The 23461-nt window shown below is 39.5% G+C and overlaps 2 protein-coding genes across 4 annotated transcripts in view; both read left to right on the forward strand.

Moving 5' to 3' along the window:
• XPOT (exportin for tRNA) overlaps positions 1 to 17695 on the forward strand; it is a 44076-nt gene extending 26381 nt beyond the window's left edge. For 2 of the 3 annotated variants that reach the window (XM_053661514.1, XM_053661512.1), the window contains exons 18-25: positions 728 to 1013; positions 2430 to 2619; positions 3166 to 3282; positions 3653 to 3768; positions 6225 to 6272; positions 9957 to 10028; positions 12608 to 12664; positions 15055 to 17694. In XM_053661514.1, the coding sequence (XP_053517489.1) occupies positions 728 to 1013; positions 2430 to 2619; positions 3166 to 3282; positions 3653 to 3768; positions 6225 to 6272; positions 9957 to 10028; positions 12608 to 12664; positions 15055 to 15081 (913 nt within the window). In that variant the 3' untranslated portion in view covers positions 15082 to 17694. Of the gene's footprint in view, positions 1 to 727; positions 1014 to 2429; positions 2620 to 3165; positions 3283 to 3652; positions 3769 to 6224; positions 6273 to 9956; positions 10029 to 12607; positions 12665 to 15054 lie in introns of all 3 variants that reach the window. The other variant, XM_053661513.1, reaches the window with a different exon arrangement.
• A 1007-nt stretch (positions 17696 to 18702) lies between these two features.
• Positions 18703 to 23461, forward strand: part of TBK1 (TANK binding kinase 1) — a 51719-nt gene continuing 46960 nt past the window's right edge. Inside the window, exons 1-2 of the mRNA XM_037140313.2 lie at positions 18703 to 18793; positions 21737 to 21855. Coding sequence (XP_036996208.2) covers positions 21769 to 21855 — 87 coding nt within the window. The 5' untranslated portion in view covers positions 18703 to 18793; positions 21737 to 21768. The remainder of the gene's footprint in view (positions 18794 to 21736; positions 21856 to 23461) is intronic.

Consider the following 23461-nt stretch of genomic DNA (forward strand, 5'->3'; position numbering starts at 1 on the left):
CATTCTGAATTTCTGCCTTGACAACTGAGTCCTTAACTTGGACTTCTTTGGTGTAAATTGATTGTGTATTTAAGGAGATTAGCTAAAGTGTTTGTACACCAAGGCCATAATGGGACGTCGTGGTTTAGCCTTGGAACCTTAAAAAGAAAGTCCTGGGGCTTCTTTTTAGCTGTGGCATTGTCTTCTGAAGACCATCTAAGCTGCTGTTTCTTTCTCTCCACCAGTGCTTTTTACAAACAAACAACAACAGCATGAAAATTGTAGTGATTGCTAATTAGAAGCTATGGAGAGAAATTGCTCTACAGAATATTTCAGTGCAAAAGCTGATTATCAGTTGTATAAATAACTTGATTCTAAAGACTCTTTTCTAAATTTAAATGGGTAGTTTGCAGATTGTCTGGTACGACAGCGTAGTCATAGTGTATGGTGTATGGATTTTTTCCTGCTTTACAGTAGGATTTTAGTATAACTTTTAGGTGGATTCAGATTAGAGAGATTGTTGTAACTACATCTCATTCATTTACTTCAATTTGAGCCCTTTCTGGAATGGTCACTGGAAGCCACAGTTTGCAAATAACTGTATTAAACTAAAGATTAAAGTATTGTGACGTGGAAAATAAAGAATTGTCTTTATCAGTTTTGGAATTTGTTGTACTTTGTTTTTTATTACTTTATAAAACTTTTAAAGAATAAAGCTAAAAATAGTTTCCTGATTTTGCTTATGTAGTCGAACGAGCAAAGCTTTCAGCAACAAACAGACTGTGAAACAGTGTGGCTGTTCCGAAGTTTATCTGGACTGTTTGCAGACATTCTTGCCAGCCCTCAGTTGTCCCCTACAAAAGGATGTTCTCAGAAGTGGCGTCCGCACTTTCCTCCACCGCATGATAATTTGCCTAGAGGAAGAAGTTCTTCCATTCATCCCATCTGCCTCAGAACACATGCTCAAAGACTGTGAAGCAAAAGACCTTCAAGAGTTCATTCCTCTTATCAACCAGATTACAGCCAAATTTAAGGTACTGCAAACCTCAGAGCACCTCCTGACTTAGATTTCCTGCGAGATTAGGTGTATTTATCTTTAGATATATTTTGGCATTTGCCCCTTTAGTTCATTTTTGTGAATATGAGTTACTTGAGTGCATGGATAATGGATTTTTGTCATCCCCAGTGTTTGGCACAGTCCCTGACACAATGGACATGCTTAATAGATGTTTTAATAAAAACAGACGTTGTCTGCTTTGTGCAGCAGAAGAAAACTATTAGTCTATTGTTTTAGAAAAGGAAATAAAAACAGCTTTGAGTACTAAATTTCTAAAGGGGTAAATAAAAAGCATTGTAATTTGGTTGCCCACACAGGAGTTTTAAAGTAATTCAGTACTAAAGCTAGTTTTGTGTATAAGGAGATTTAAGTCAAGCATTATATAAGCTGTCTATTAAGAATGGCTAACATATAGTGCCTGTGTTTAAAATACATTCTAAATATTTGCCTGTATATTAATTCATTCAATCCTTATAACAGCCCTAGGAGATAGGTGTTGTAGTTTATAAATGAGAAGCAAACATAGAGAAGATAAGAATTACCCAGTGGCCCTGGCTGGTGTAGCTCAGTGGATTGAGCGCAGGTCTGCAAACCAGAGGATCGCGATTCAATTCCCAGTCAGGGCTCATGCCTGGGTTGTAGGCTGGTTCCCTGCAGGCCAATTCCCAGCAGGAGACGCACTAGAGGCAACCATACATTGATGTTTCTCTCCCTCTCTCCTTCCCCTCTAAAGATAGATAGATAGATAGATAGATTTTTTTTTTTAAAAAAGACACCTTTCTTTGAAAAAAAAATTACCTAGTGGCTTATAAACCTTGAGAGCCCAATCATACAAATGCACTTATAATTAAGCAATAGAATTCATTTCTTGAAATTAAATAGAAAATATTCCATGTCATTATTTGATTGTGAAGTATTTCCAACTCCCTGTTACCTTAACCTGGATCTTGAACTATAGGAAATGGGTTGAATATAGTGATTTGATGATTTTGATACTGCATATGCCATGTACATTTTGTTTTAACCTTGTCATTTGCTAACTGATGTAAATGTCAATTCTGAATAGAAACTCTGAAGAAACATTTTACTACATGGTTTTCTCTAAGTTATATTTATCAATATTCATTTTTTAAATTGAAGTATAATGGACATATAACATTACATTAGTTTCAGGTATACAACTTGACGAATCAGTATTGGTATACATCGCAAAATGGTCACCACAGTAAGGCTTATTAACAGCTGTCACTAGACATTGTTACAGAATTTTTGTGTGATGAGAACTTTTAAGATTAACTCATCTCAGAAACCTTCAAGTATGTAATAAATGATTTTTACTAACCTTCATAATAATTTTTTTACTCATTTTCAAAATAACAATATTTATATTCAGATACAGGTATCTCCATTTTTACAACAAATGTTCATGCCTCTGCTTCGTGCAATTTTTGAAGTATTGCTCCGACCAGCAGAAGAAAATGACCAGTCTGCTGCTTTAGAGAAGCAAATGTTGCGGAGAAGTTACTTTGCTTTCCTGCAAACAGTCACAGGCAGTGGAATGAGCGAAGTCATAGCAAATCAAGGTGGGGATGCATGTGGTGCCTAAATTGTCTGCTGAAGTCCTTGTCACAATTCTGTTTCTGTGTGAGCAAGAGCTAGTTGACGTAAACACTAAACTTTTGGAGTAATGTGTGTTGGCCCCTAGGATGACAGCTCATTATTTCAAGGAGAGAATTACTTTCAAGTAGAGACTGTATAGTTAATTGGTATTTAGTTCCCTGTTTCCTAAGGCAGTATTCCATAATTGGTCCCTCAGTATAAACAGCATGGTGGCAACTGCCAAAATGAATCTGACCATTGAGTTTTATTGGTCAATTTGCCAATTTTTGAAATTAAAAATGAATGGGAATATAGAGAGTTTGGCAAAATAGGAAATCCAGAGGGTAGGATAACAAGGGAATAGTGATTTTTCAATGTTTTATAATTAAAATTAAGGAGCACAGTTAATAAAAATTGGGGGATTTTATCAACTCTGTAAATGCTTTTGTCTTGTTACTGTATATGGAATGAGAGCTTCAGCTTGCCTTTCTAGTTCTTTTAGCAATTAAATTGAGGTTTTTTCTTCTCAGGTGCAGAGAATGTAGAACAAGTTCTAGTTACTGTGATTCAAGGAGCAGTCGAATATCCAGATCCAATTGCACAGAAAACATGTTTTATCATCCTCTCCAAGTTGGTGGAACTCTGGGGTAAGGTGATTTTTTTTAAGATTTTATTTATTCAGTTCCAGAGAGAGGGGAAGGAAGGGAGAGAAAAAGGAAGAGAACCATCGATGTGTGGTTGCCCCTCACACTCCCCTCCTGGGGACCGGACCCGTAACCCAGGCATGTGCCCTTACTGGGAATCAAACTGGTGACCCTTTGGTTTGCAGGCTGGTCCTCAATCTACTGAGGCACACCATCAGGGCAGATGATTTTTTTTTTAAACTTCATTCCCCAGCCTGCTTCCTAAGACTCTTAGAGACAAAATGGAGCCCTTGCCCTAACAATAGCTGGGAGTTAATTGGCCTGAGCGATAAATTCTTTTTATATAAGATGAAAATTTGACTTCTCTTAACAGGCGGTAAAGATGGACCAGTGGGATTTGCTGATTTTGTTTACAAGCACATTGTCCCCGCATGTTTCCTAGCACCTTTAAAACAAACCTTTGACCTGGCAGATGCACAAACAGTATTGGTAAGCACCTAGGAATCTTTGTTTACCTTGTGTGGATGTGATGCATTCTAACTCGCAGTCTCTTCTTCAGTGCCAGGTTGACTATGTTAAATTAGGATTCTCTCTCTCTCTTTTTTTTGTTAGATTTTATTTATTTATTTTTAGACAGAGGGGAGAAGGGAATGAGAAAAAGAGGGAGAGAAATATCAATGTGGTTGCCTCTTGTGTGCCCCCTACTGGGGACCTGGCCCACAACCCAGGCATGTACATGCCTCCATTGGGAATTAAGCCAGCAATCCTTTGGTTTGCAGGCCGAGCTCAATCCACTGAGCTACACCAGCCCGGGCTAGGATTCATTTTTAAAAGGTTAATGATACTGTACAAACTTTGTGTGGATTCTTACTAAATCTCACTGTTAAAGTTGACTGTATAAACTCCAGTTCCAGAAACTCCAAGCCTCACAGGGGAGTTTGTTAGAGAGACCAACAGGGTCCTAGAATGTACACAAACCCATCTACCTGGGAATCAGCACCAGAGGAGTCCAATTTGCTTGTGGGTAGTAGGGGAAGTGACTGAAAGGTGGCCGAGAGCTGAGCAGATGGCACTGTTCCCTCTTAGACCCCTCCCCCACATACAATGTCATAACTCGGCCATGTGGGTTGCCCTGCCCTGGGAAACACCTAAGGCTCTGCCCCTTATATGTAATAGGGGTGCTGAGAAAAAGAAGAAATGGCCCAAATGAAAGAACAGATCAAAGTTCCAGAAAAAATACAACTAAGTGATGAAGATACAACCAACCTATCAGATGCACAGTTCAAAACACTGGTTATCAGGATGCTCCAGGAACTCACTGGGTACTTCAACAGCATAAAAAAGATCCAGGCAGCAATGAAGGTTGTATTATGTGAAATAAAGAAACGTCTACAGGGAGCCAACAGTAATGGGAAGGAAACCAGGACTCAGATCAGCAGTTTGGAGCAGAAGGAAGAAATAAACATCCAACCAGAACAGAATGAAGAAACAAAAATTCAAAAAAATGAAGAGACTTACAAACATCAGGGACAGCCTGAAATATTCCAATATCCGAATTAGAGGGGCGCCAAAAGGAGAACAGCAAGAAATTGAAAACTTATTTGAACAAATAATAAAGGAGAACTTCCCTAATCTGGCAGAGGAAGTAGACTTTCAGGAAATTCAGGAAGCTCAGAGTCCCAAAGAAGTTGGACCCAAGAAGAAACACACCAAGGCACATCATCATTACATTAGCCAAGATTCAAATGAAGGAGAGAATTCTAGAAGCAGCAAGGGATAAGGGGACAGTCACCTAAAAAGGAGTTCCCATCAGACTGTCAGCTGATTTCTCAAAAGAGACCTTACAGGCAAGAAGGGGCTGGAAAAAAGTATTTTAAGTCATGAAATCCAAAGACCTACATTCCAAGATTACTCTATCCAGGAAAGCTTTTATTTAGGATGGAAGGGCAGATAAAATGCTTCCCAGGTAAGGTCAAGTTAAAGGAGTTCATCATCACCGAGCCCTTATTATATGAAATGTTAAAGGGACTTATCTAAGAAAAAGAAGATAGAAAATATGAGCAGTAAAATGACAACAAACTCACAGCTATTAGCACCTTAACCTAAAAACAAAAACAAACCAACTAGAAGAGGAACGGAATCACAGAAATGGAGATCACATGGAGGGTTATGAGAGTAGAAATGGGAGGGTGAGAGAGGGGAAAAGGTGCAGAGAATAAGTAGCATGAATGGTAGGTAGGAAATAGACAGGAAGGTGAACAATACTATAGGAAATGAAGAAACCAAAGAACTTACATGTACTACCCATGGACATGAACTAAAGAGGAGGAATGCAGGTGAAAAGGTGCAGGATGGAGGGGAATAAAGGGAGGGAAATGGGACAACTATAATAGCATAATCAATAAAACATATTTTTAAAAATAATAAAATCCAGTCCTACAGTTAAACAACCAACCAACTTTTTGCTAAACAAAAAAGTTGCTACAGTTAAACAAAAGTTGTGAAACAACCAACTTTTTCTAGGGTCATGCTTAAAGTGTATACAATACTAATATTCTTGAAAGTTTATTAGTTTCCTACTACTTTAATTCTAAAATTTATGCTTAATGGTTTTTTTAACTATTAAGAGTAACTTTCTCTTCCCTGTGTGATGGTTTCCCCAAATCTGATCTTCAGAATGTTTAATATCAAGCAGTTGCCTTTTACTCACTTCCCTACACCAAGTAAAAGCTAGACTTCATAACTCTGATTCGCTGTATCAAGACAGCATTTCTGTGTTTTTACATTCTCTGTCCAGCCTACTTATTCCATCCTTTCCTTTCTCTACCCTTCCTCCCTCCACCCTTTGAAGGTTAATGAGCTAGTGGTCAAGGAAATAAAAAAGAGACGTTGGATCAGTAGCCAAGAATTCACTATATTAAAATTCTTAAATTTGTTTCACACAGGCTTTGTCCGAGTGTGCAGTGACGCTGAAGACAATTCATCTCAAACGGGTAAGCTTGGGACTCCCTGCCCACTGGTTCCCATCTCACATGTGTATCTGCTGTGGTCTTGTGTTTGACTTACTTTTGAAAGCTGTATCTCTTATACAAGGTAGTTAACTTCAGTCCTGCCTGTTTAGGGTTTGAGGGAATACAGGATCCATTATTGTGCTTCATTTTATAGGCAACGAGAAGGTTAAAAAGTTATCTTTTCATTTGACAGAGAATGTGAAGAATCTAAAACAGAATATCAAATTCCAGATTTCACAGTCTAGTAGGCTCTTCACAGCAAGATTTCTCCAACTTCTAGTATTGCACACGGCCAGAGCACTTTACTACTTGAGAGTGTCCTGTTTTTTCTTGTCAGTCTAATCAATTGTGTAAATCATAAGTGATTCCAGGCTGAATTTAGTGGTGTGCTATTTGTCCTATGTGGCATTTTTCCATAAGTTGAAGTGATTGCCAATGTTTAAAACTCAGTTTCTTTTTTTTTTTTTTTTTTTAACAAATTCCAGTCTCCACCTTCTCCCAAAGCCAGGATGTCAGTACAGCACTGGCCCCCCACATAGCTGCAGTCTGCTAATGAGTGGCAGCTCCCCTCACCCCTAAAAAAGCATGAGCTCTCTCATTCATCAGTCTCCATTCAGCGCATTCCTCATTTAAACTTGATTTTTTTATTCTGATAGGGATTTGAAGGGTCTTCAACTCAGTAGCATTTTCTCTATGCCTACTGTGTTACAGGTTAAGGGTTATGCACGTTAGGGCTGTGGAGGCAACAGAGGAGCTGTATAAAGATGAGTTAAAGGTTCTCCGTTATTTGTGGAGCTTATTTAGAAGCAGGGGAGATCATGCATAAATAAATAGCGTAATGGGCTGGATTAAGTAAGTGCTTGCATAGAGATATGTTAATAGACCTGTATTAAATGAAGTATTTTAGGACTAAAGATAAAGGAGCAGTTTTGCCTAGGAGAACAATCTAAGAAAGCCATTAGAGGGAGGAAATTTCTTTCTTTCTTTCTTTTTTTTTTTTTTTTTTTTTTTGGTAGACCTTAAATATAGATTTATTAAGCTAGAAAGAGGAGCTGCCATTCTGGCAAAGTTAAGTCATTGCATGGTGGATACGGTAGAAAATAGCATTAACATGTTTAGCTAAAGTATGGAGGTGGAAGCAATAGCTAAAAACTGAAATGGGACTGGGTGTGTTCTGTGTGAACTGTTGGGAAGTTACTATAACCCCAGGAAGCAGTGGGGTTATAATTTAGGATAGCTAGGTGGGAAGAAATCATCAGAGAACAGTTTGGAATATGGGCCTGAACCAGTTAGGACTAAGTATTGATTTAGGAGTCCCAAGTATGTAGTTAGTCAAGGTGAAGTGAGACTTTGTAAGAGCAGGACAGAGAGAACATTGGCTAAAGGGGAAACTAGAAGTAGAACCAAAGGTATAGAAGCTAAGGGAAGAGTCACAGGAGAGCTGATGGGTTGACATTATTGGGTGCTGGAGAGTCAAGGAGGATGAAGAATGACCCCAAAAAAGGTTAGAGTGATATTTACTGTACAGGAGTATTTCTCTTGTCCTTAGAAGCTCTCATTTAGATACGGAGAATTGATCAAATGGAATATTGTATTTGAAAATGTTTTGCTTTATTCTTTTTTTTTCTTTCATTTATTCACTTGATTTCCTCTTGAGGTACAAGTTTACTTTTCTCAATTGAAAAATGTTAAAACAAGCATACTTCATTCTTTTTACATTTTCATTTGTTTGTTTGTTTGATTTATTTTCAGACAGAGGGAAAGGGAGGGAGAAAGAGAGGCAGAGAAACATCAGTGTGTGGCTGCCTCTCACACACACACCCCCCCCCACTGAGGACTGGGCCCACAACCCAGGCATGTGCCCTGACTGGGAATCAAACCAGCAGCCCTTTGGTTCACAGGCCAGCGCCCAATCCTCTGAGCCATACCAGCCAGGGCTTCACTTCATTTTTGAGTAGTCGAAGAACTTGTGCACATGACTCGTGGACATGAACAATGGCGGGGGGATTGCCTGAGGGGGTAGAGGGTGTTAGGTGGAGGAAGGTAAGGGGAGAAAATTGGGACAATTGTAATAGTATGATCAATTAAATAAATAAAGCAAGTATACTCCATCTTTGGGTGATTGCAGTGGTTACAAGAGATGACGAGCGGTGTGTGGGCAGTTAAGTTTAGGGAGAAGACAGTAAAGACCAAGGTGAGGAGTGTCGAGGGACCCGAGAAACTGGCGCAGTGAAATGTTTTCTCCTGTCAGTTGGAAACGGGCTTCCTTTGAAGGCTGGTTAAACTGTGACCTAGACCCATTGTGGGTCAGAGGGCCCAAAAATCAAGGGAGAAGAAAAAGACATGAAGACACCCTTTGATTCGGGAGCAGTAGCACTAAACAGGAACTCAGGTGTTAATGCGACAAGTGTTACAGAGAGATGGATTGATTTCATTTTGGTCACTGTCACTTTCAGTTGGACCTGGTTGGGGTCATCAAGATATCCAAGCCCTTAAGTCAGATTCAAGTTTAAAAGTGAAATTAGCTTTTTATTTTTTAAATATTGGGTTTATTACATTTCCTTGAAACCACTCTCTCAAAAACAGTTTGCCATGGGAAAACCATTTTCAAATTGTATCCTAAGTTCCATTGTAGTTGCTGAGAAAGGGGTAAGAGAGTTAGGAGTTAGTTTGTGGAATTTTTCTGTCTTCCCTTCACCAAACATACCCCCAAAATGCCCTAGAAAACTGTTGTTAGTTTTTAGCATTTAGAAATCTAGAAGGTGGCGGTGAAGAGCAGTGGTTTCAGGAGTCAGGTGACCTGCTTTTTAGTGCAGGTTCAATCACAGCAGATTGAGCAAATAATCTGTCTTTCTAGGTGTTGGTTTCCTCACCTGTCTACTAAATTCCTTTTCCCTAGATTGTGAGCGGAAGAAGGAAGGTGTACTTTTGTTGCTGTTAGCTCCAAGCATATCATTTTGTGCTTTCTTGCTTGTATTTTAGTTTCTAAAGACAGTCATTACTCTGGCACCACCAAGAGGCTCGTGTACCCACAGATACCCTGTCGTCCACCCAGTGGTGGAGGGGACAGGAGCACCTCTCTTCCCAGCCCTGCCAGTTCATGGAAGTCTCTTGCATTGTGACCTCCTGCATGTAGAGTATTGGTTTAATCTTTAGGACGACCTAACACAACAAGGAATGTTAACATGTAGTAAATATTAAAGCTTTACATTTCTCAACTCACCCAATCCACACAATAACTCCATTTGTTAGATGGAGAAACTGAGGCTCAAAAAAGTTAAAAGTAACTTGCTCAAGTTACCAGAAATCTGCCAGAGCCAGGCTTCAGAACAAAGGAACTGGTTTCAGAGTCTGTTCCTAATCACAACACCTTATTGTATTTAAAGTATACATATATTGTTCCAGTTTCTTTTGAAGATATATTAATGTCATGGAATAATCTGATTTAATCATCTTTTTTTTTAAGATTTTATTTATTTATCTTTAGAGGGGAAGGGAAGGAGAGAAGGAGAGAAACATCAGTGTATGGTTGCCTCTCGTGAGTCCCCTGCTGGGAACTGGCCTGCAACCCAGGCATGTGCCCTGACTGGGAATCGAACCGCAGGCCCATGCTCAATCCACTGAGCTACACCAACCAGGTGATTTAATCATCTTTTCATTTTTCAGGGCCCAGAATGTGTTCAGTATCTTCAACAAGAATACCTGCCTTCCTTGCAGGTAGCTCCAGAGATAATTCAGGTAAGAGCTATCCTAGCAGATTTTCCTCTTAATTTAATTAAAGAAATGTGACTGTAGTGCAATCAATGTTTTCATTGAAGAGGGCCACGCTGCATTCAACTTGGTGCTTCACTATATATTAGGGTAGCAAGTGCCTGGACTTCAGAGGGTCTGCAAAAATGCGTGGAAAAGTTGTATTTTTATTCTCACCAACCTTGAACAGAAATTCAATTTCTGTCATTGTGTAGTATCACAGTAGTGTTCACATTGCTGTGACTTTGTCACCAATAGAAAACACAAATATTTTTGTATCACACTAGTTCCAAAGATCTCAAAATATTGCTTACACTCAATATTTTGAAATTATGAGTTAAGATATGCCACTAGACCTTGTTACCTGAGTCTGTAAATCGTATTCTACCACGTCAAAATATTTTTGATCACCATAATTCATTAATAGTTTCCTTTGTAATCTCATGTATTGAAACACTCTGAAATGGGCTTAGTAGGCAACCCCAGACTGCCAAAGCAGGGACCAGGGCACACAAATCTCTCCCGAGGTTTTGTGTCAGGTCATTCATTTTATACATGCCACACTTATCCATGCTTCATTTGTAAGTCAAACTGTATTTTGAGGTAAGAGGCTGGAAAACTGTATCACTTTTGCACTATTAGGCTTTTTTAATGAGTTAGTTATTTTCTTGGCATATATTTACCCAGACTTCTTGTCCTATAACAAACACATAGATCTAATGGGTTATCAAAGTTCTGATTAAAACTAGAGTTAGAGCCCTGACCCGTGTGGCTGAACTGGCTGGGCGAAGTCCCGAAAAGCAAAAGATACTGGTTCAGTTCCTGGGCAGGGCCCGTGCCTGGGTTGTGGGTTTGGTCCCCAGTTGGGGCAAATATGAAGGGCAATGGATTGATGTCTCTCTTCTCTCTTCCTCCCTTCCCTTCTCTCTAAAAATAAATAAATAAAATCTTAAAAAAAGAAAAACTAGAGTTAGACTCTATTGTGTAGATTCTAAGAATTGTTTCCTATCAACAGTGATTTACAATGCTGTTTTATAAGAGGGTGATTTATATTGCTCTTTTATAAGAGGCATTGAAAAATTAACAAGTCAGCTAGCTCTTATATAAATGTGAGTAATCATAAAACTCATTTTTAGTGAATGTATGCTCTCATGACACATCATCTTTAATTTGAGAGATATTAATTTTCTATTATTTTCTAAATTTAATTTATTTATCTTTAGAGGGGAAGAGAAGGGAAGGGAGAGAAATATCAACGTATGGTTGCCTCTCACGTGTCCCCTTCTGGGAACTGGCCTGCAAGCCAGGCATGTGCCCTGACTGGGAATCAAACCGCGATCATGTGGTTCACAGGCCCGCGCTCAGTCCACTGAGCTACACCAGCCAGGGTGAATTTTCTCAGTTATTATAAGCTAATACTTTATATGCAAACAATAAATTACTGATTACTCGTGTGATCTTAATGTGCATTAAAATAGAAATGTCATCTGATTCTGAATAGCTATTAGTTTCCCAGATTGCTAAATGAAGCAAAATTATATTTCTGTTTAATCATTTAATTATAAAGGATAAGGCACTCTGGTTATCCCTTTTTCGGATGTCTTCTGACAACGTGTTTTGCAGATTTCTTTTGGAGATACTCTTTCGTTTGGTCTGTCTTTGCTCCATTCCCTACTAGGTGAGAACAGCCATATAGTAAGGTAGTTTTTCTTGCTTAGGCATGAATCAGCCTTGTCAAGGAGAGCCTTGTTCTCAAAAGGGAAAGCAGCCTATCTGACAAGTGTTCAATTTGAGAATACTATACCTTTTTGGTGAGGAATTATTCAGGTTAATTTTGAGAAATTATGACTACTATAGATTCGAGGCAATGCAAATGTCCGTGACAGATGAGTGGGTGATAGAATGTGATATATACACACAATGGGATATTATTCAGCTTTTAAAAAGGGAAATCCTGTTATATGCTACAACTTGAATGAATCTTGAGATCATTCTGCTAAATGAAATGAGAAAGTCACAAAAAAACAAATACTACAAAATTCCACTTATATGAAGTATCTAAATTAGTCATACTCTTAAAAACAAAGTAGAATAGTGATGGCCAGAGGCCGGGGTTTGGGAGAGGGAAAGGGGAATTGTTCAGTGGGCTGGGTTTCGGTTTTACAAGATGTGCAAATTCTAGGCGCCGGTTGCACAACAGTGCGTATAGTTAATGCTGTGGTCCTGTGCGCATAAAAGTGGTCAAGATGGTCAATTTTATGTTTTTATCGCAATTTTTATTTTAAGATTTTATGTATTTATTTTTAGAGAGAGTAGAAAAGAGAAAGAGGGAGAGAAACATCAATGTGTGGCTGCCTCTCACATGGCCCCCACTGGGGACCTGTTCTGCAACCCAGGCATGTGCCCTGACTGGGAATTGAACCAGCGACCCTTGGTTCACAGGCCAGTGCTCAGTCCACTGAGCCACACCAGCAGGGCTTTTTTTATTACAATTTTAAAACAGTGCTGTGCATTTGAATTATGAATTTAATAGAAAAGATTCATTTTCTTTCCTTCTGGCCCCCCAGGAGTTTTGTCAAGCACTTCAGCAGCCTGATGCTAAAGTTTTTAAAAACTACTTAAAGGTAGGTATTTGGAAAACTTAACCTATCTTCATATAACTAGATGATGTTTCAGAGCCAAGATAGTAGATATCATAGGATACCATGTCATACTCTAGTTTGACCAACTATTACTTACTTGGGAATTACTTACTTGCTCTAAAACCTGCTTCTAAGAATCTTTAGTTATAGATGTTATACTTCAGTCTTCCTGTGAAACCCCTTTCAAGTGAGCGATCATAGATAGTTAAAAACTCTGAATGCGTGTGTGCCTGAGCATTTGGTATGAACATGGAGCTGTCTTTTAGAGTTTCATGACTTAATGAAATCGGAACTGGAGCATTGGGAGAACAAGTAATGCTTAAGAACAGTTGCCCATATTGGGTTGAAAGGAAGGAGCTAAAAATACAGAAACAGAAATATGAATTACTTGGTTATATCCTATCTTGAAACTTTGAATTGTGAAACAAACAGACAAAAAGAAGAGTTTTCATATTTGGCCAGCAAGACTATACATTTGTATGATCACAGAATTTTTTAAAACCCTCCAAGTTTGAGGAAGTGCCAAATGTTTATTTAGTATCATATTAATAATAAAAAATTTGAGACAACACTGTCTTGCTTTTGCCTAAGGAGTCAGCCATTCGGTGCTCTGTGGTTGCTTTTTATGGCACAGATACCAGGCCACCTGCTGCAAATGCCAAAATGAGTGACTTTCCCTGCCCACAAGGAGCTTGTGGACGGGAATAAGATTACAGTGTGACAGGGTGAGGAACCGTTCTTTATTTGTATTTATTACCTTCATTCAACAAATCTAAGGAGAAAGCACTATGCTAAATGTCTTGATAGCAGGTAATTGAATGAACAGCTGCCTCGTTCTTTTGCCCAAGGCACTTAGTAGAATTTACAACTCAAGGGGCTTTGTGAGTAGGCAAGTGTGCCGTCCTTTCACTTGGGTTCTGATCTCTTCCCTTGTTAGTTTTTTCCCCAGTAGTGGTAGTTTGTCGGCCTCAACTGACAAGAGACTTTGAGAGAAGAATGTTGAGAGTTACTGTTTATCTAACTAGCATCCTGAACTCTCCCACTCCCATTTCCCCATAAAAGCAAAGTGTCTATGATGGTGACCTATTAAATACCTGATTGATTAGACTGCATTGAAGAACTCAAAAAGTTGTAACTCTCCATTAGAGGTATCAGTAGATCTGTGTACATCGTAGCAGGGTTATGCTCCACAAACATAAATTTATCCAAACAGCTTTCTCCAAAGTCCAGTTTCTCTGGGCGATAGCATTAAGTCAATGATAATTGGAAGAAATGACGTTCCTCCTTTCATGCCTATTCTCTTCATACCTGATCGATTCCCAGATCTTGCTGACTCTTCCTCCTCACCCACTTGCTGTCCCTTCCTTTCTGTCTCTAGTACAGGCTTGTTACCCCACTGCTCTTGTTCTAGCCCATCAGGTCTATATGAAAACATTGAACAGTCCCCTGAAATTCATTCCCCTCCCTCACAATTTTCATAAGCCTGTTGTAGACTAAAAACAAGTTCATGTTTCTTAGTTTGGCATTCAGGAATTTTTTTCTTTTTATACTCTGATCTCTGGATTTCTCTCACAGGAATGGTCTTTTACCATTCTTGCTGTTCTTCAGGAATTCTGCCTTGTTAGTACCCCTACTCCTTCATGAATTCTACCCATTCTTCTAGGCTTACGTGAAGCATGACCTCCTTATAAGGCTTTCTTTTGCTCGAATAGTGACCATTCTTTTCTCTCTGCTTAGTCAGTAGACTGTGTTGTTAAATGAATGCCTGGTTTGTTAGTGCTGAGGATACAATGATCAATACAGTTCTTACCCTTAGTGAGCTTACTGCCTACAGTTTACTCTTTCTAGTGCTCTCTCAACATGTGCCTGTGGACTGCACCGTGTAATACTGGGCCAGTGCCTAGCACAGCCTCTTGCCTACGTGTTCATAGTCTCAAACGCTGAAAGTATTTTTTTACAATCGAACAGTAAATTCCCTTAAGGGATAACAACTTCTGTCTGTAGCTTTGACTTGTTTATTCCTCAGAATTTAATCTTTCAGCGTTAACTTAGACGGTATATGCCCATCAGCAAAACGTGTGAGGAGTGTTTTCCTCTGGCCACTTGGACCTCGCAGTGACGGCAGCCGTTCCATATTTTCACCAGTTTCTCAGCTGAGCGTTGTCAACATGTTATCTTTAGACTTTATCAAACTGTCCAAAAGAGAAAGCTCTTAACTTGTATTAATGTGTGGATTTATGATATGAGATGTTTTAAGTACCTACTGGGTTTTACAAAAGAGTAACTAGCACTCAGTAACTTACAGCCATTCTTCATGTGAAATGTGGTGCCTTCAGACATCAGTACTAACTGTGCTAATGCTTTATTCGCAGATGTTCTTCCAGAGAGCAAAGCCCTAGGAACTGGATCTCCCTGTGCCTACTTCATAATCAGGATTTATGATCAGAAATTCCAGTTAATAATTTATAAAGAAGCAGGTTTTGTGTGCCATTCACACTGCTTTTTAACTTGGCTTTGAGCTTACTGCAGTATGTGTATGTATTGGGATTTTTCTGTAAAATGTGTGTAATTTTCCCTAAATAACAGATATGTGGCAACAAGAAGTGGCTTGCATGCCAGTTCAGATTGTTTTATGTAAAAATGCTGTTAAACGATTCAGCAGAGTTATCCTAGTACGTTTTTATTTTCATTTGAAACTTTAAGTCCTCTTAAAGACCATAGCCGGAAAACAGAGTACTTTTTTAAAGTTGCTGAATGAATATAAAATGTTTGGGAATTTAATTTTTCTTTTATGTGTGTAGACTCAAACTATGGGGGAACTACAAAGATCAGAACTACTTTTTTGTAGATAGCCATTACATTTCTTTAAAATGTTTCGATGCCAATATGTATTCTACAGAAGAGAATGGTTTCATAAATTAACTGATTTAAGAGTAGGTGCCGGTGTTATACATTTTTTTATAAAAAAATAAATTTTACATAGTGAATTTACCAAGTGTTTTTTGGAATTATTATACATACTTTAGCCATAGTTTTTTGTCTTACCTCTCCCTCATTTCCCATTTAAAGGATTGCAAATATAAGCTTACAGATGACTTATTTAATTGTATTATGCTCCTAAAAGATTATGCGCTCCTTAGTTCTGTTAAATAGAATCTTTTAAAAACCGGCCTAGAAAAAGCCTGTGTGAATTTGTTGACAGAATTAAAAATCCAGTATGTTCTACCTCTGCTATTGGATCTACTTAGGGCACAGTATACATACGTGTTTGTGGTATTTATAAGTAGGCGCTGCCCATTTAGTTACTAGAAAACCTTTCCCTGTCTTCTCCTGGTTTTATTCATGACTGCAAGAAAGCAAGAGGAGAAACAATAGTATCGATAGTCGTACTGGAAAATTAAGAAGGACAACACTGAGTAGCACAATTACTATAGTCACTTAAGTTTAAATTCTAATAGTCTAAGTAAGCTTGAAGGGGAGGGTTGGGTGGTGGTTTTTTTAACCTTTGGCCAATATGGCTCCTAGGGGCTTCATGGACAGGCTTCAGGGGTGTCTAAACGTCCTAAAATTATATTCTAAATTGTGCACATATCCCTCTTTCTCCCTCCTCCTCTCTGTAAAAATTAATATTTTTTTAAAAATAATCGTGAACATAAATCTTCTGGGGTTAATTCCAGAAGAGATTTTAAACATTTTCCTTACATCATAGAATAAAGGTACTAAACTAAGTTGACAGTTAATTGTAAAACTAGATCAGTAGAATGTAAAACTTCAATAACGATGTTTTTAAAAATAGATGAGTGAAAGCTGATGGTTTTGTTGATAAGTTCCCTTGTACTGTGGGGGAGATAATTACGCTATTGCAATAGTACTAATTGTCCAAAATATACTAATGAGTAGCATAGCATAGTGTGAAGAGCACAGGCTCGGGATCCTGATTAAATAGGTACAAATAACAGTTCCACCAGTAACTGGTTGTGGAACCTTAGGCAAATTCACTTCTCCCTCCAGTTTCCCCATCTGCAAAATACGAGAAATAATGGTAGCTACCTCATAACTTAAGAATTTAAGAAGTTAAACATGAAAAGAGCTTATTATAGCACCTGCCCATGAAGGCCTGGTATTAGCTATGGTTACTGTGTTGTTAATTGCGCATATGTAGACACCTGCTCCTTCCCCCCCTTTAAAGCCCTTCAAAAGGTTCACGTGTGTTCAGAGCTAAGCGAAATCAAGACGTGGACATTAAGGGTGTAGTAGAAATTAAACTTTATGTTCTGTGATCATGTATAATTCCTATCTTCATTCCCTGAAGTTGCCCAGAGCATTTATGGAGTACTACAGCAATTAGGAAACTTCCATCATGAATTAACTTACTTGTATTTTACTAAGTTCCAAAAGCAAGCACCCAAATAATTGTCACAAGGGTGAATCTCAACTATTAACAGGTGAGATAACATCGAGGCAAAAAAACCCTTAGGGATGTGTGACTTGACTCCGTAACCACCAGGGTTTTATGATGCCTGGCTTAGTGCTGTGCCTAACAGGTTATTTAAATCTTAAAGTAAATGCTAACTCAAATTGGTTCTTAAGTGGCTTACCTTTAAGAAAACGGGTTTTTCTTCCCCTGGCTGGTGTAGCTCAGTGGATTGAGCGCGGGCCTGCGAACCACATGGTGGTGGTTTGATTCCCAGTCAGGGCACATGCCTGGGTTGCAGGCCAGTTCCCAGCAGGGGACCCACGAGAGGCAAGCATACATTGATATTTCTCTCCCTCTCTCCTTCCCTTCCTCTCTAAAGATAAATAAAATCTTTTTAAAAAGAGAGAAGCATTTAAAAAGTAAAACGCTGGTATTTCAATGTGTATCAATTACGTGGAAAATACGTAAATAAATGCCTTGGGCTCAGCTAATCACTTCTCATAAGCTTTGAGCTGTGGGCTTTACTGTTGTAAAGAACTTTGACACAGGACCATAGAGTTAGACATGGGAAAACTGGTTGGAATTGTAAGTAGTGAATAGATTTGTTTGTTCGAATGTTTCCATCATTTAAACATTGTTTAAAAGTCTAATAAAGTAACCTCCTTTGTAACAATGCATTACAGTGGGCTTTTGTTAACGCCATTGTACATATAACAGACTTAAGTAAACGACAGAACAACAGAAAAACATGTTTAAAGTTCAGTATTTGGCAATGCAACTAGAGTTAGAACAGCAACCCCAGGTCTGTTCCATTCAAAAGCCTCTGCTCTTAACCACCCCGCCGAGGTTTCCCATTTCATTGCCGGTTGCTGAAGTTCTCATCTGGGAGGATCTAGATCAGCGGTAGTCTATGGCCTTGCCTTCTGTTGAGACGGCTGCCTTGCTGCCAGTTGGCAAAAGAATCAGCCTAGAGTCAGCCTAGAGTCAGCCTAGAATCAGCCTGGATGGCTAGCTGCCTGAGATCCTGACGGCACGAATACTACTGGACCTGATTTTAATCCTTAATCTCTCCAATACTGTCATTTTCCAAAATGCCACTTGAAAGAGGGAATTAGCTAATTTGTTAAGACTTCCACGTGTTAATATTCATCAGTGATAATCTAGCTCCACTGCAGCCAACGTGGGCTTCAAAACATACAAATCAGTCCCTTCAGACTATGATATTCCCCAATGTCAGCCCCCACGTGTCCAGCACTTGGCACGGCGGTGATTTGACTGTCAAAACGAGTTCCATTCTGTCTTCCCCACTATCGACACACGCCACACTTCGGCTCTCCGGGACTGGGCGGGATTTGCAGTTGCGAGTATCTGAACCTTTGTGTTCATTGCGCAGGGCACCCTGGCTTCACCCTCAGAATAAGGAGGACAACGGGGTGGGGAGAGTCTAGCAGAGAGAGTGTAAACCAGGTCTGACTCCCAACACCCCCACCTTTCTCGCCACTACCTACAAAGCACTGACCAGCCTCTGGAACTTCGGGGGCGGAGGCCGGGCCCTCGGGCGTGCGCACGCGCACTCGCGTGCGCTGGCCGTGGGTCACGTGGCTCCCGGATAGGGTTTGGGAAGCCGGAAGTGCCCAGAGGCTCAACGAGGCCGCGGGAGCCGGCTGGAGGTGGTGCGGTGGCTACCCCGCGCGGTAAGTGGGGGCGGTCGTAGCTGGAAGGTTGGACATCGCGTAGGGCCGGAGCAGCCGAACCCCGCACGGGCCCGCACGGAGTGTTCCCCCCCTCTGTGGGAAACTGGCGTGCTGAGTCAGAGCGGGGGCGGGGCGGGTCGAGCGACCCCTGGAGCCCCTCGCGACTCGAGGCCGAGCCCTCCCAGTACCCTGGCTAGGCAGACACCCGGCCCCCTCCGGTGTCTGGGACGCCCGAAGCCGGGTGGGGTGGTCGCGCGGGCTCTGTGCCTTCCATCTGGACTCCGGGCCCTCTGACCAGGCCCTCCCGGGTCTAGCGACGCTGGACACGAAGAAGAAGGATATGTTGGTGACCGAGTCTGGGCCCTGGCCACCCAGGAGAAACGCTGGGCCCCTTCTCATGGCAGTTAGATTGGCCAGTTTGTACCCCCAATTTCCGAGCGTTGACAAAAATCGGCATTTTTATTTATTTGTTTATTTACTTATTCTTATTTATCGATTTTAGAGAGGTGGGGAGAAAGAGAAACATGGATTCATTGTTCCATATTATTTATGTATCTGTTGATTGCTTCTTGTGTATGTCCTGACCGGGATCACAACCTTGGCTGTGGGGAGGATGCTCTTAACCAACTAAGTTCCCGGCCAGGGCAAGATCGCAGTTTTTAAGTAGATTGGTTTTTTTCCAGATTAAAAACGTTTCATTAAGGTTTTAGTGATGATAACCAGAGGGGGGTTGACTCACGGGAAGCTAGAAGCTGAAGACGTTTTTAATATACGCACGTGTAATGGATCATACAAGTTCCCAAAGCATTTCCTGTGGGGAAATGGCTTGTAGGTTTGTTTTCCAATCCGCTTCCCAGGTGTTTTCAGTAAATGGCCCCAAACCAAGTTCTGCCCAGTAATTGGGAAACGCATAACCAAAGATTGGCCTTTTTCACTCAAGAACACCTCTTTAACAAATGATTCACACAGTAGTCGTTTGGAAATCCGGAAACTTTTTCTATCTGCCTATTCATTTATGAACAAATGGTAACTTTCGTTTTGGATAATATAAGGAAGTAGACTTGGCAAGGTCAGCATAACATATGTGTTGAGTGCCTGCCTCTAGTGTGTTGGAATTTGGGAGGACTTACATAGCAAGCACCGTGCGCATGTGCTGAGTCACGTTTTAGCATGCTGTTATTGGGGGGTTTTGGAAGGTAGTTTCAGAAGACATTTCCCCAGATTATTGTAAAACTTTAGGTTTATATCTGCATACAGAGGGCAGATATCTTAGCTGATAAATGTGTTTTATATTACCCACTAGGTACAAGTATGTATTACGTATTTGTATATTACCTATTTTATATTACCACTAGGTACCTATGATACTGTGAGTAGCTATCATACTATTTGCCACTTGCAGTCATTTCAGATAACGAAGTTAAGAAGGGAAAGTTTTTCATTACTGAAAAATAATTGAGAAGTTTATTACCTCACTAGCTGGCAAATGTGTATTTCTTATTTGTGAAAAGAAAATCTTATTTTTATTGCTGTATGAATTCTCTTATCTGAATTAGATGGCTGGTAAAATTACGTAAATATATCTTAGTATATCAAGTATTGCTGAAATTTAGACCCCTGGCCATTCTTTAAATTCCTGATTCTGCTTGGTGTATTGCTGGTCATTAATTCATCACTGACAACCTAGTCATTCTAACTTATTACAGAGGAATATTAAGCTCTGTTTTGATCTGACACTACAGCAGGTTTAAGGTGGCTTGATGAGACTAGTATTTATGCTATTTAGCATATCTCATTTTCATCCCAGCATAGAGCTCAAATATGTTTAGTATTATATAGCTTTTCAGTGTTATAGGGCAGTATCAAATGAGGTGGTGCTTTTTTTTTAAATTTATTTATCTTTAGAGGGGAAGAGAGGGAGAGAAATATTAATGTATGATTGCCTCTCCTGTGTCCCCTGCTGGGAACTGGCCTGCATCCCAGGCATGTGCCCTGACTGGGAATCGAACTGCAATACTCTAGTTTGCAGGCCCGCGCTCAATCCACTAAGCTACAGCAGCCAAGGTGAAATGATGGTTTAAAAAAAAAAAAAAAGACTTCACTTTTTGGAGCAATTTTAAGTTCTCAGCAAAACAGCAGAAGGAACAGAGATTTTTCCATATACTTCCTGCCCCAATGCATGCGTAGCTTCCCCTTGCTTATTTTTAAGACTTAGTAATATACATTAGGCATGTTTATATATATATATAGTTGGAGGTTGAAGAAACTGTCCTTAAATTAATTCAGAAGTATTAGTAACCTTTCAGAAATAATAATTTTGCACCTTTCCATTGTGACTGTCAGGCTCTGTGTAGATGAAATTTTAAGTTTTACGGGAAGTGTTATGCAGTGGCAGCGGTGGTTGTTTTCATTAGCGTTGCCCTGCCCTTGAAGGAAACAAAATAATTTTTACTATATTCTGTTATAGTCTACATTATTACTGTATTCTTAAGCGGGAAGGGAAGAGAGAGGGAGAGAAAATCAATGTTGCCTTCAGTCCCCTCCCTCGGTGCGCCTTCTCCACTACCACCAGCCAGGTATTACTGTATTCTGAAACACTTTAAACATAACTCATCTTTGATTAATTTTTCAAAACATTTGAAAAGGTGGCCAGTATCACTGTCATTGACAAAGATAAAATTAGGAGGGAAATAGATTTTTTCAGCCTTCTGATAAGTAAAGTAAATTGAATATATAAGGTGTCTTTGTTTAATGTTATTCAGAGTCCACACAGCATTTGATATAGCTGGAAACTTAGATTTTTTTCTACTTTGGACTTTTCATATACCTCCATTTAGGTATAAAAAAATAGATCTTAGTTGAGACTAAAAGTAGTTAACATTGGTTATTAAAATGTATTAGTCCCTTAAAACAAACATGCATATTTTTTTTCTTTTCTCTTAGTTTAACAAAGAGGATCACCTGACCAAGCCGAGATGCAGAGCACTTCTAATCATCTGTGGCTTTTATCGGACATTTTAGGCCAAGGAGCTACTGCAAATGTCTTTCGTGGAAGACACAAGGTTGGTACAGAGAAAACTGAAGGCTCTTAATCATTTTATGTGTACTCTTCTGGTCATTTTATATGTACTCTTCTGGGAAGCACACTTGCAGTAAAATATGGGACTTTCTGGTTTTTATATACTCTCTAAAGAGTATCTATTTTTGTGGTCTTTTAAAGGTATAGCTTATGTCAGAGGCAGTGCTATGTACTCAGTGGTGACAGAGAAGAACGGAAGTTTGGTTGAAAAAAGGGACTAAGGAAGTTGTGTTGTGCCTTTTGATTCTTTCCCCATCCTATCCCTCCAACGATTGCTTGTGAGTGATCTCGCTAACAGAAGTGCAGTGTAGCGGGTATATGGAATGGGGGTATTCGGGGGAGGCAGATCTTTAGTTTGGAGGGGAACCCATGCACCTTCTAATATGCTGTACAAAGGCTTCATGCTTCCCAGTAAAACAAGACAGATTATAGTAAAATGAGATTACCAACAAGGAGCCCAGGTTTAAAAGGGTCTATCTTTCTTTATATGATGAAGTAATTAGAAGTTGTTAGTGGAAGTGAGAATCAAATAAAAGGGCTAGTCCCAGAGGCACTTCTAGAGCCAAAAAAACCTTTGTGTCAGATTCTATATTCAAGAATTAAATTAAAGATAATTAAAATAATTTAAAAGGAAGACATTTAAGGTCATTAAAGTTTCTGTTCTGAGAAAGAAGCTAGAAGAATAATGGAGTTTAAAATCCTTTCATAGTACAAATAATCATCAATTAATTTTTCACCACTATGAATGTGTTTTGAGTAAATGCTGTTTAGAGCCTCCTAAATTCTTATTTTTAGAAACAGGAGCTTTAAACATTTTAGTATGGAGGAGTTTCCTCCTATCTTCCTGTAGCTGTGAGATGATCAGTCAGTTCTATCAGTGACTGTGAGATAAGCACTCGTATTGGAGGAGCTGTTTCCTCTCCTGGGGAGAGAATGTGACTAAAAACAGCCCTTATGGCTCATGGAGAATAAATCAGAAGTGGCATAGGGACACTTACCTTTTTTCCCTGTGATTCCAGACTTGTCCACAGGTACTGGGTTCTCAGTCAAGTTCATTGTGGTCTCTGGTTCCTTGATGAAATCCTTTGTGACCAATTGTAGATATTTCTGCTCTAGGAATTATTTTTGTTCTATGCCTTGTGCCAAAAAGAGAAAACAAGTGGCAACGTGGGATTTAGTGTTGAGAACACACTTGACTGTCTTCCTTTGAGCCACATTAACTTAACCAACTTTAATAACTGCTTGATTTGTCAGACACTATGGTGGACCTAGTGACTATAAATACAAATAATGTGCATTTCCTGCCCACAAAGAATTCTGGGATTAGTAGCAAGGTGGCATTGGAAGGGACATAAATGGGAAACTGATCAAGTGATAGAGACTTCTTGGCACTAGAAAAAATTTTTTTATATTCCAGTCCTCTTTCCTTTCTTAGATTAGATACTCAGTGTCCTTCATGTAAGTTTCTAAACTTATGGTACGCAGTCTGTAAATGCTGGACGAAAGAATGAATGAATGAGGACAGATTAGACTAACCTAAGACAACCTGAAGTTCTTCAAAGGAAACAAACATGTATTTTATCCGATAT

The sequence above is a fragment of the Artibeus jamaicensis genome, unplaced genomic scaffold, assembly GCF_021234435.1.
Source record: "Artibeus jamaicensis isolate MK-2021 breed Jamaican fruit bat unplaced genomic scaffold, CSHL_Jam_final contig_233, whole genome shotgun sequence".
Classification (NCBI taxonomy): Eukaryota; Metazoa; Chordata; class Mammalia; order Chiroptera; family Phyllostomidae; genus Artibeus; species Artibeus jamaicensis.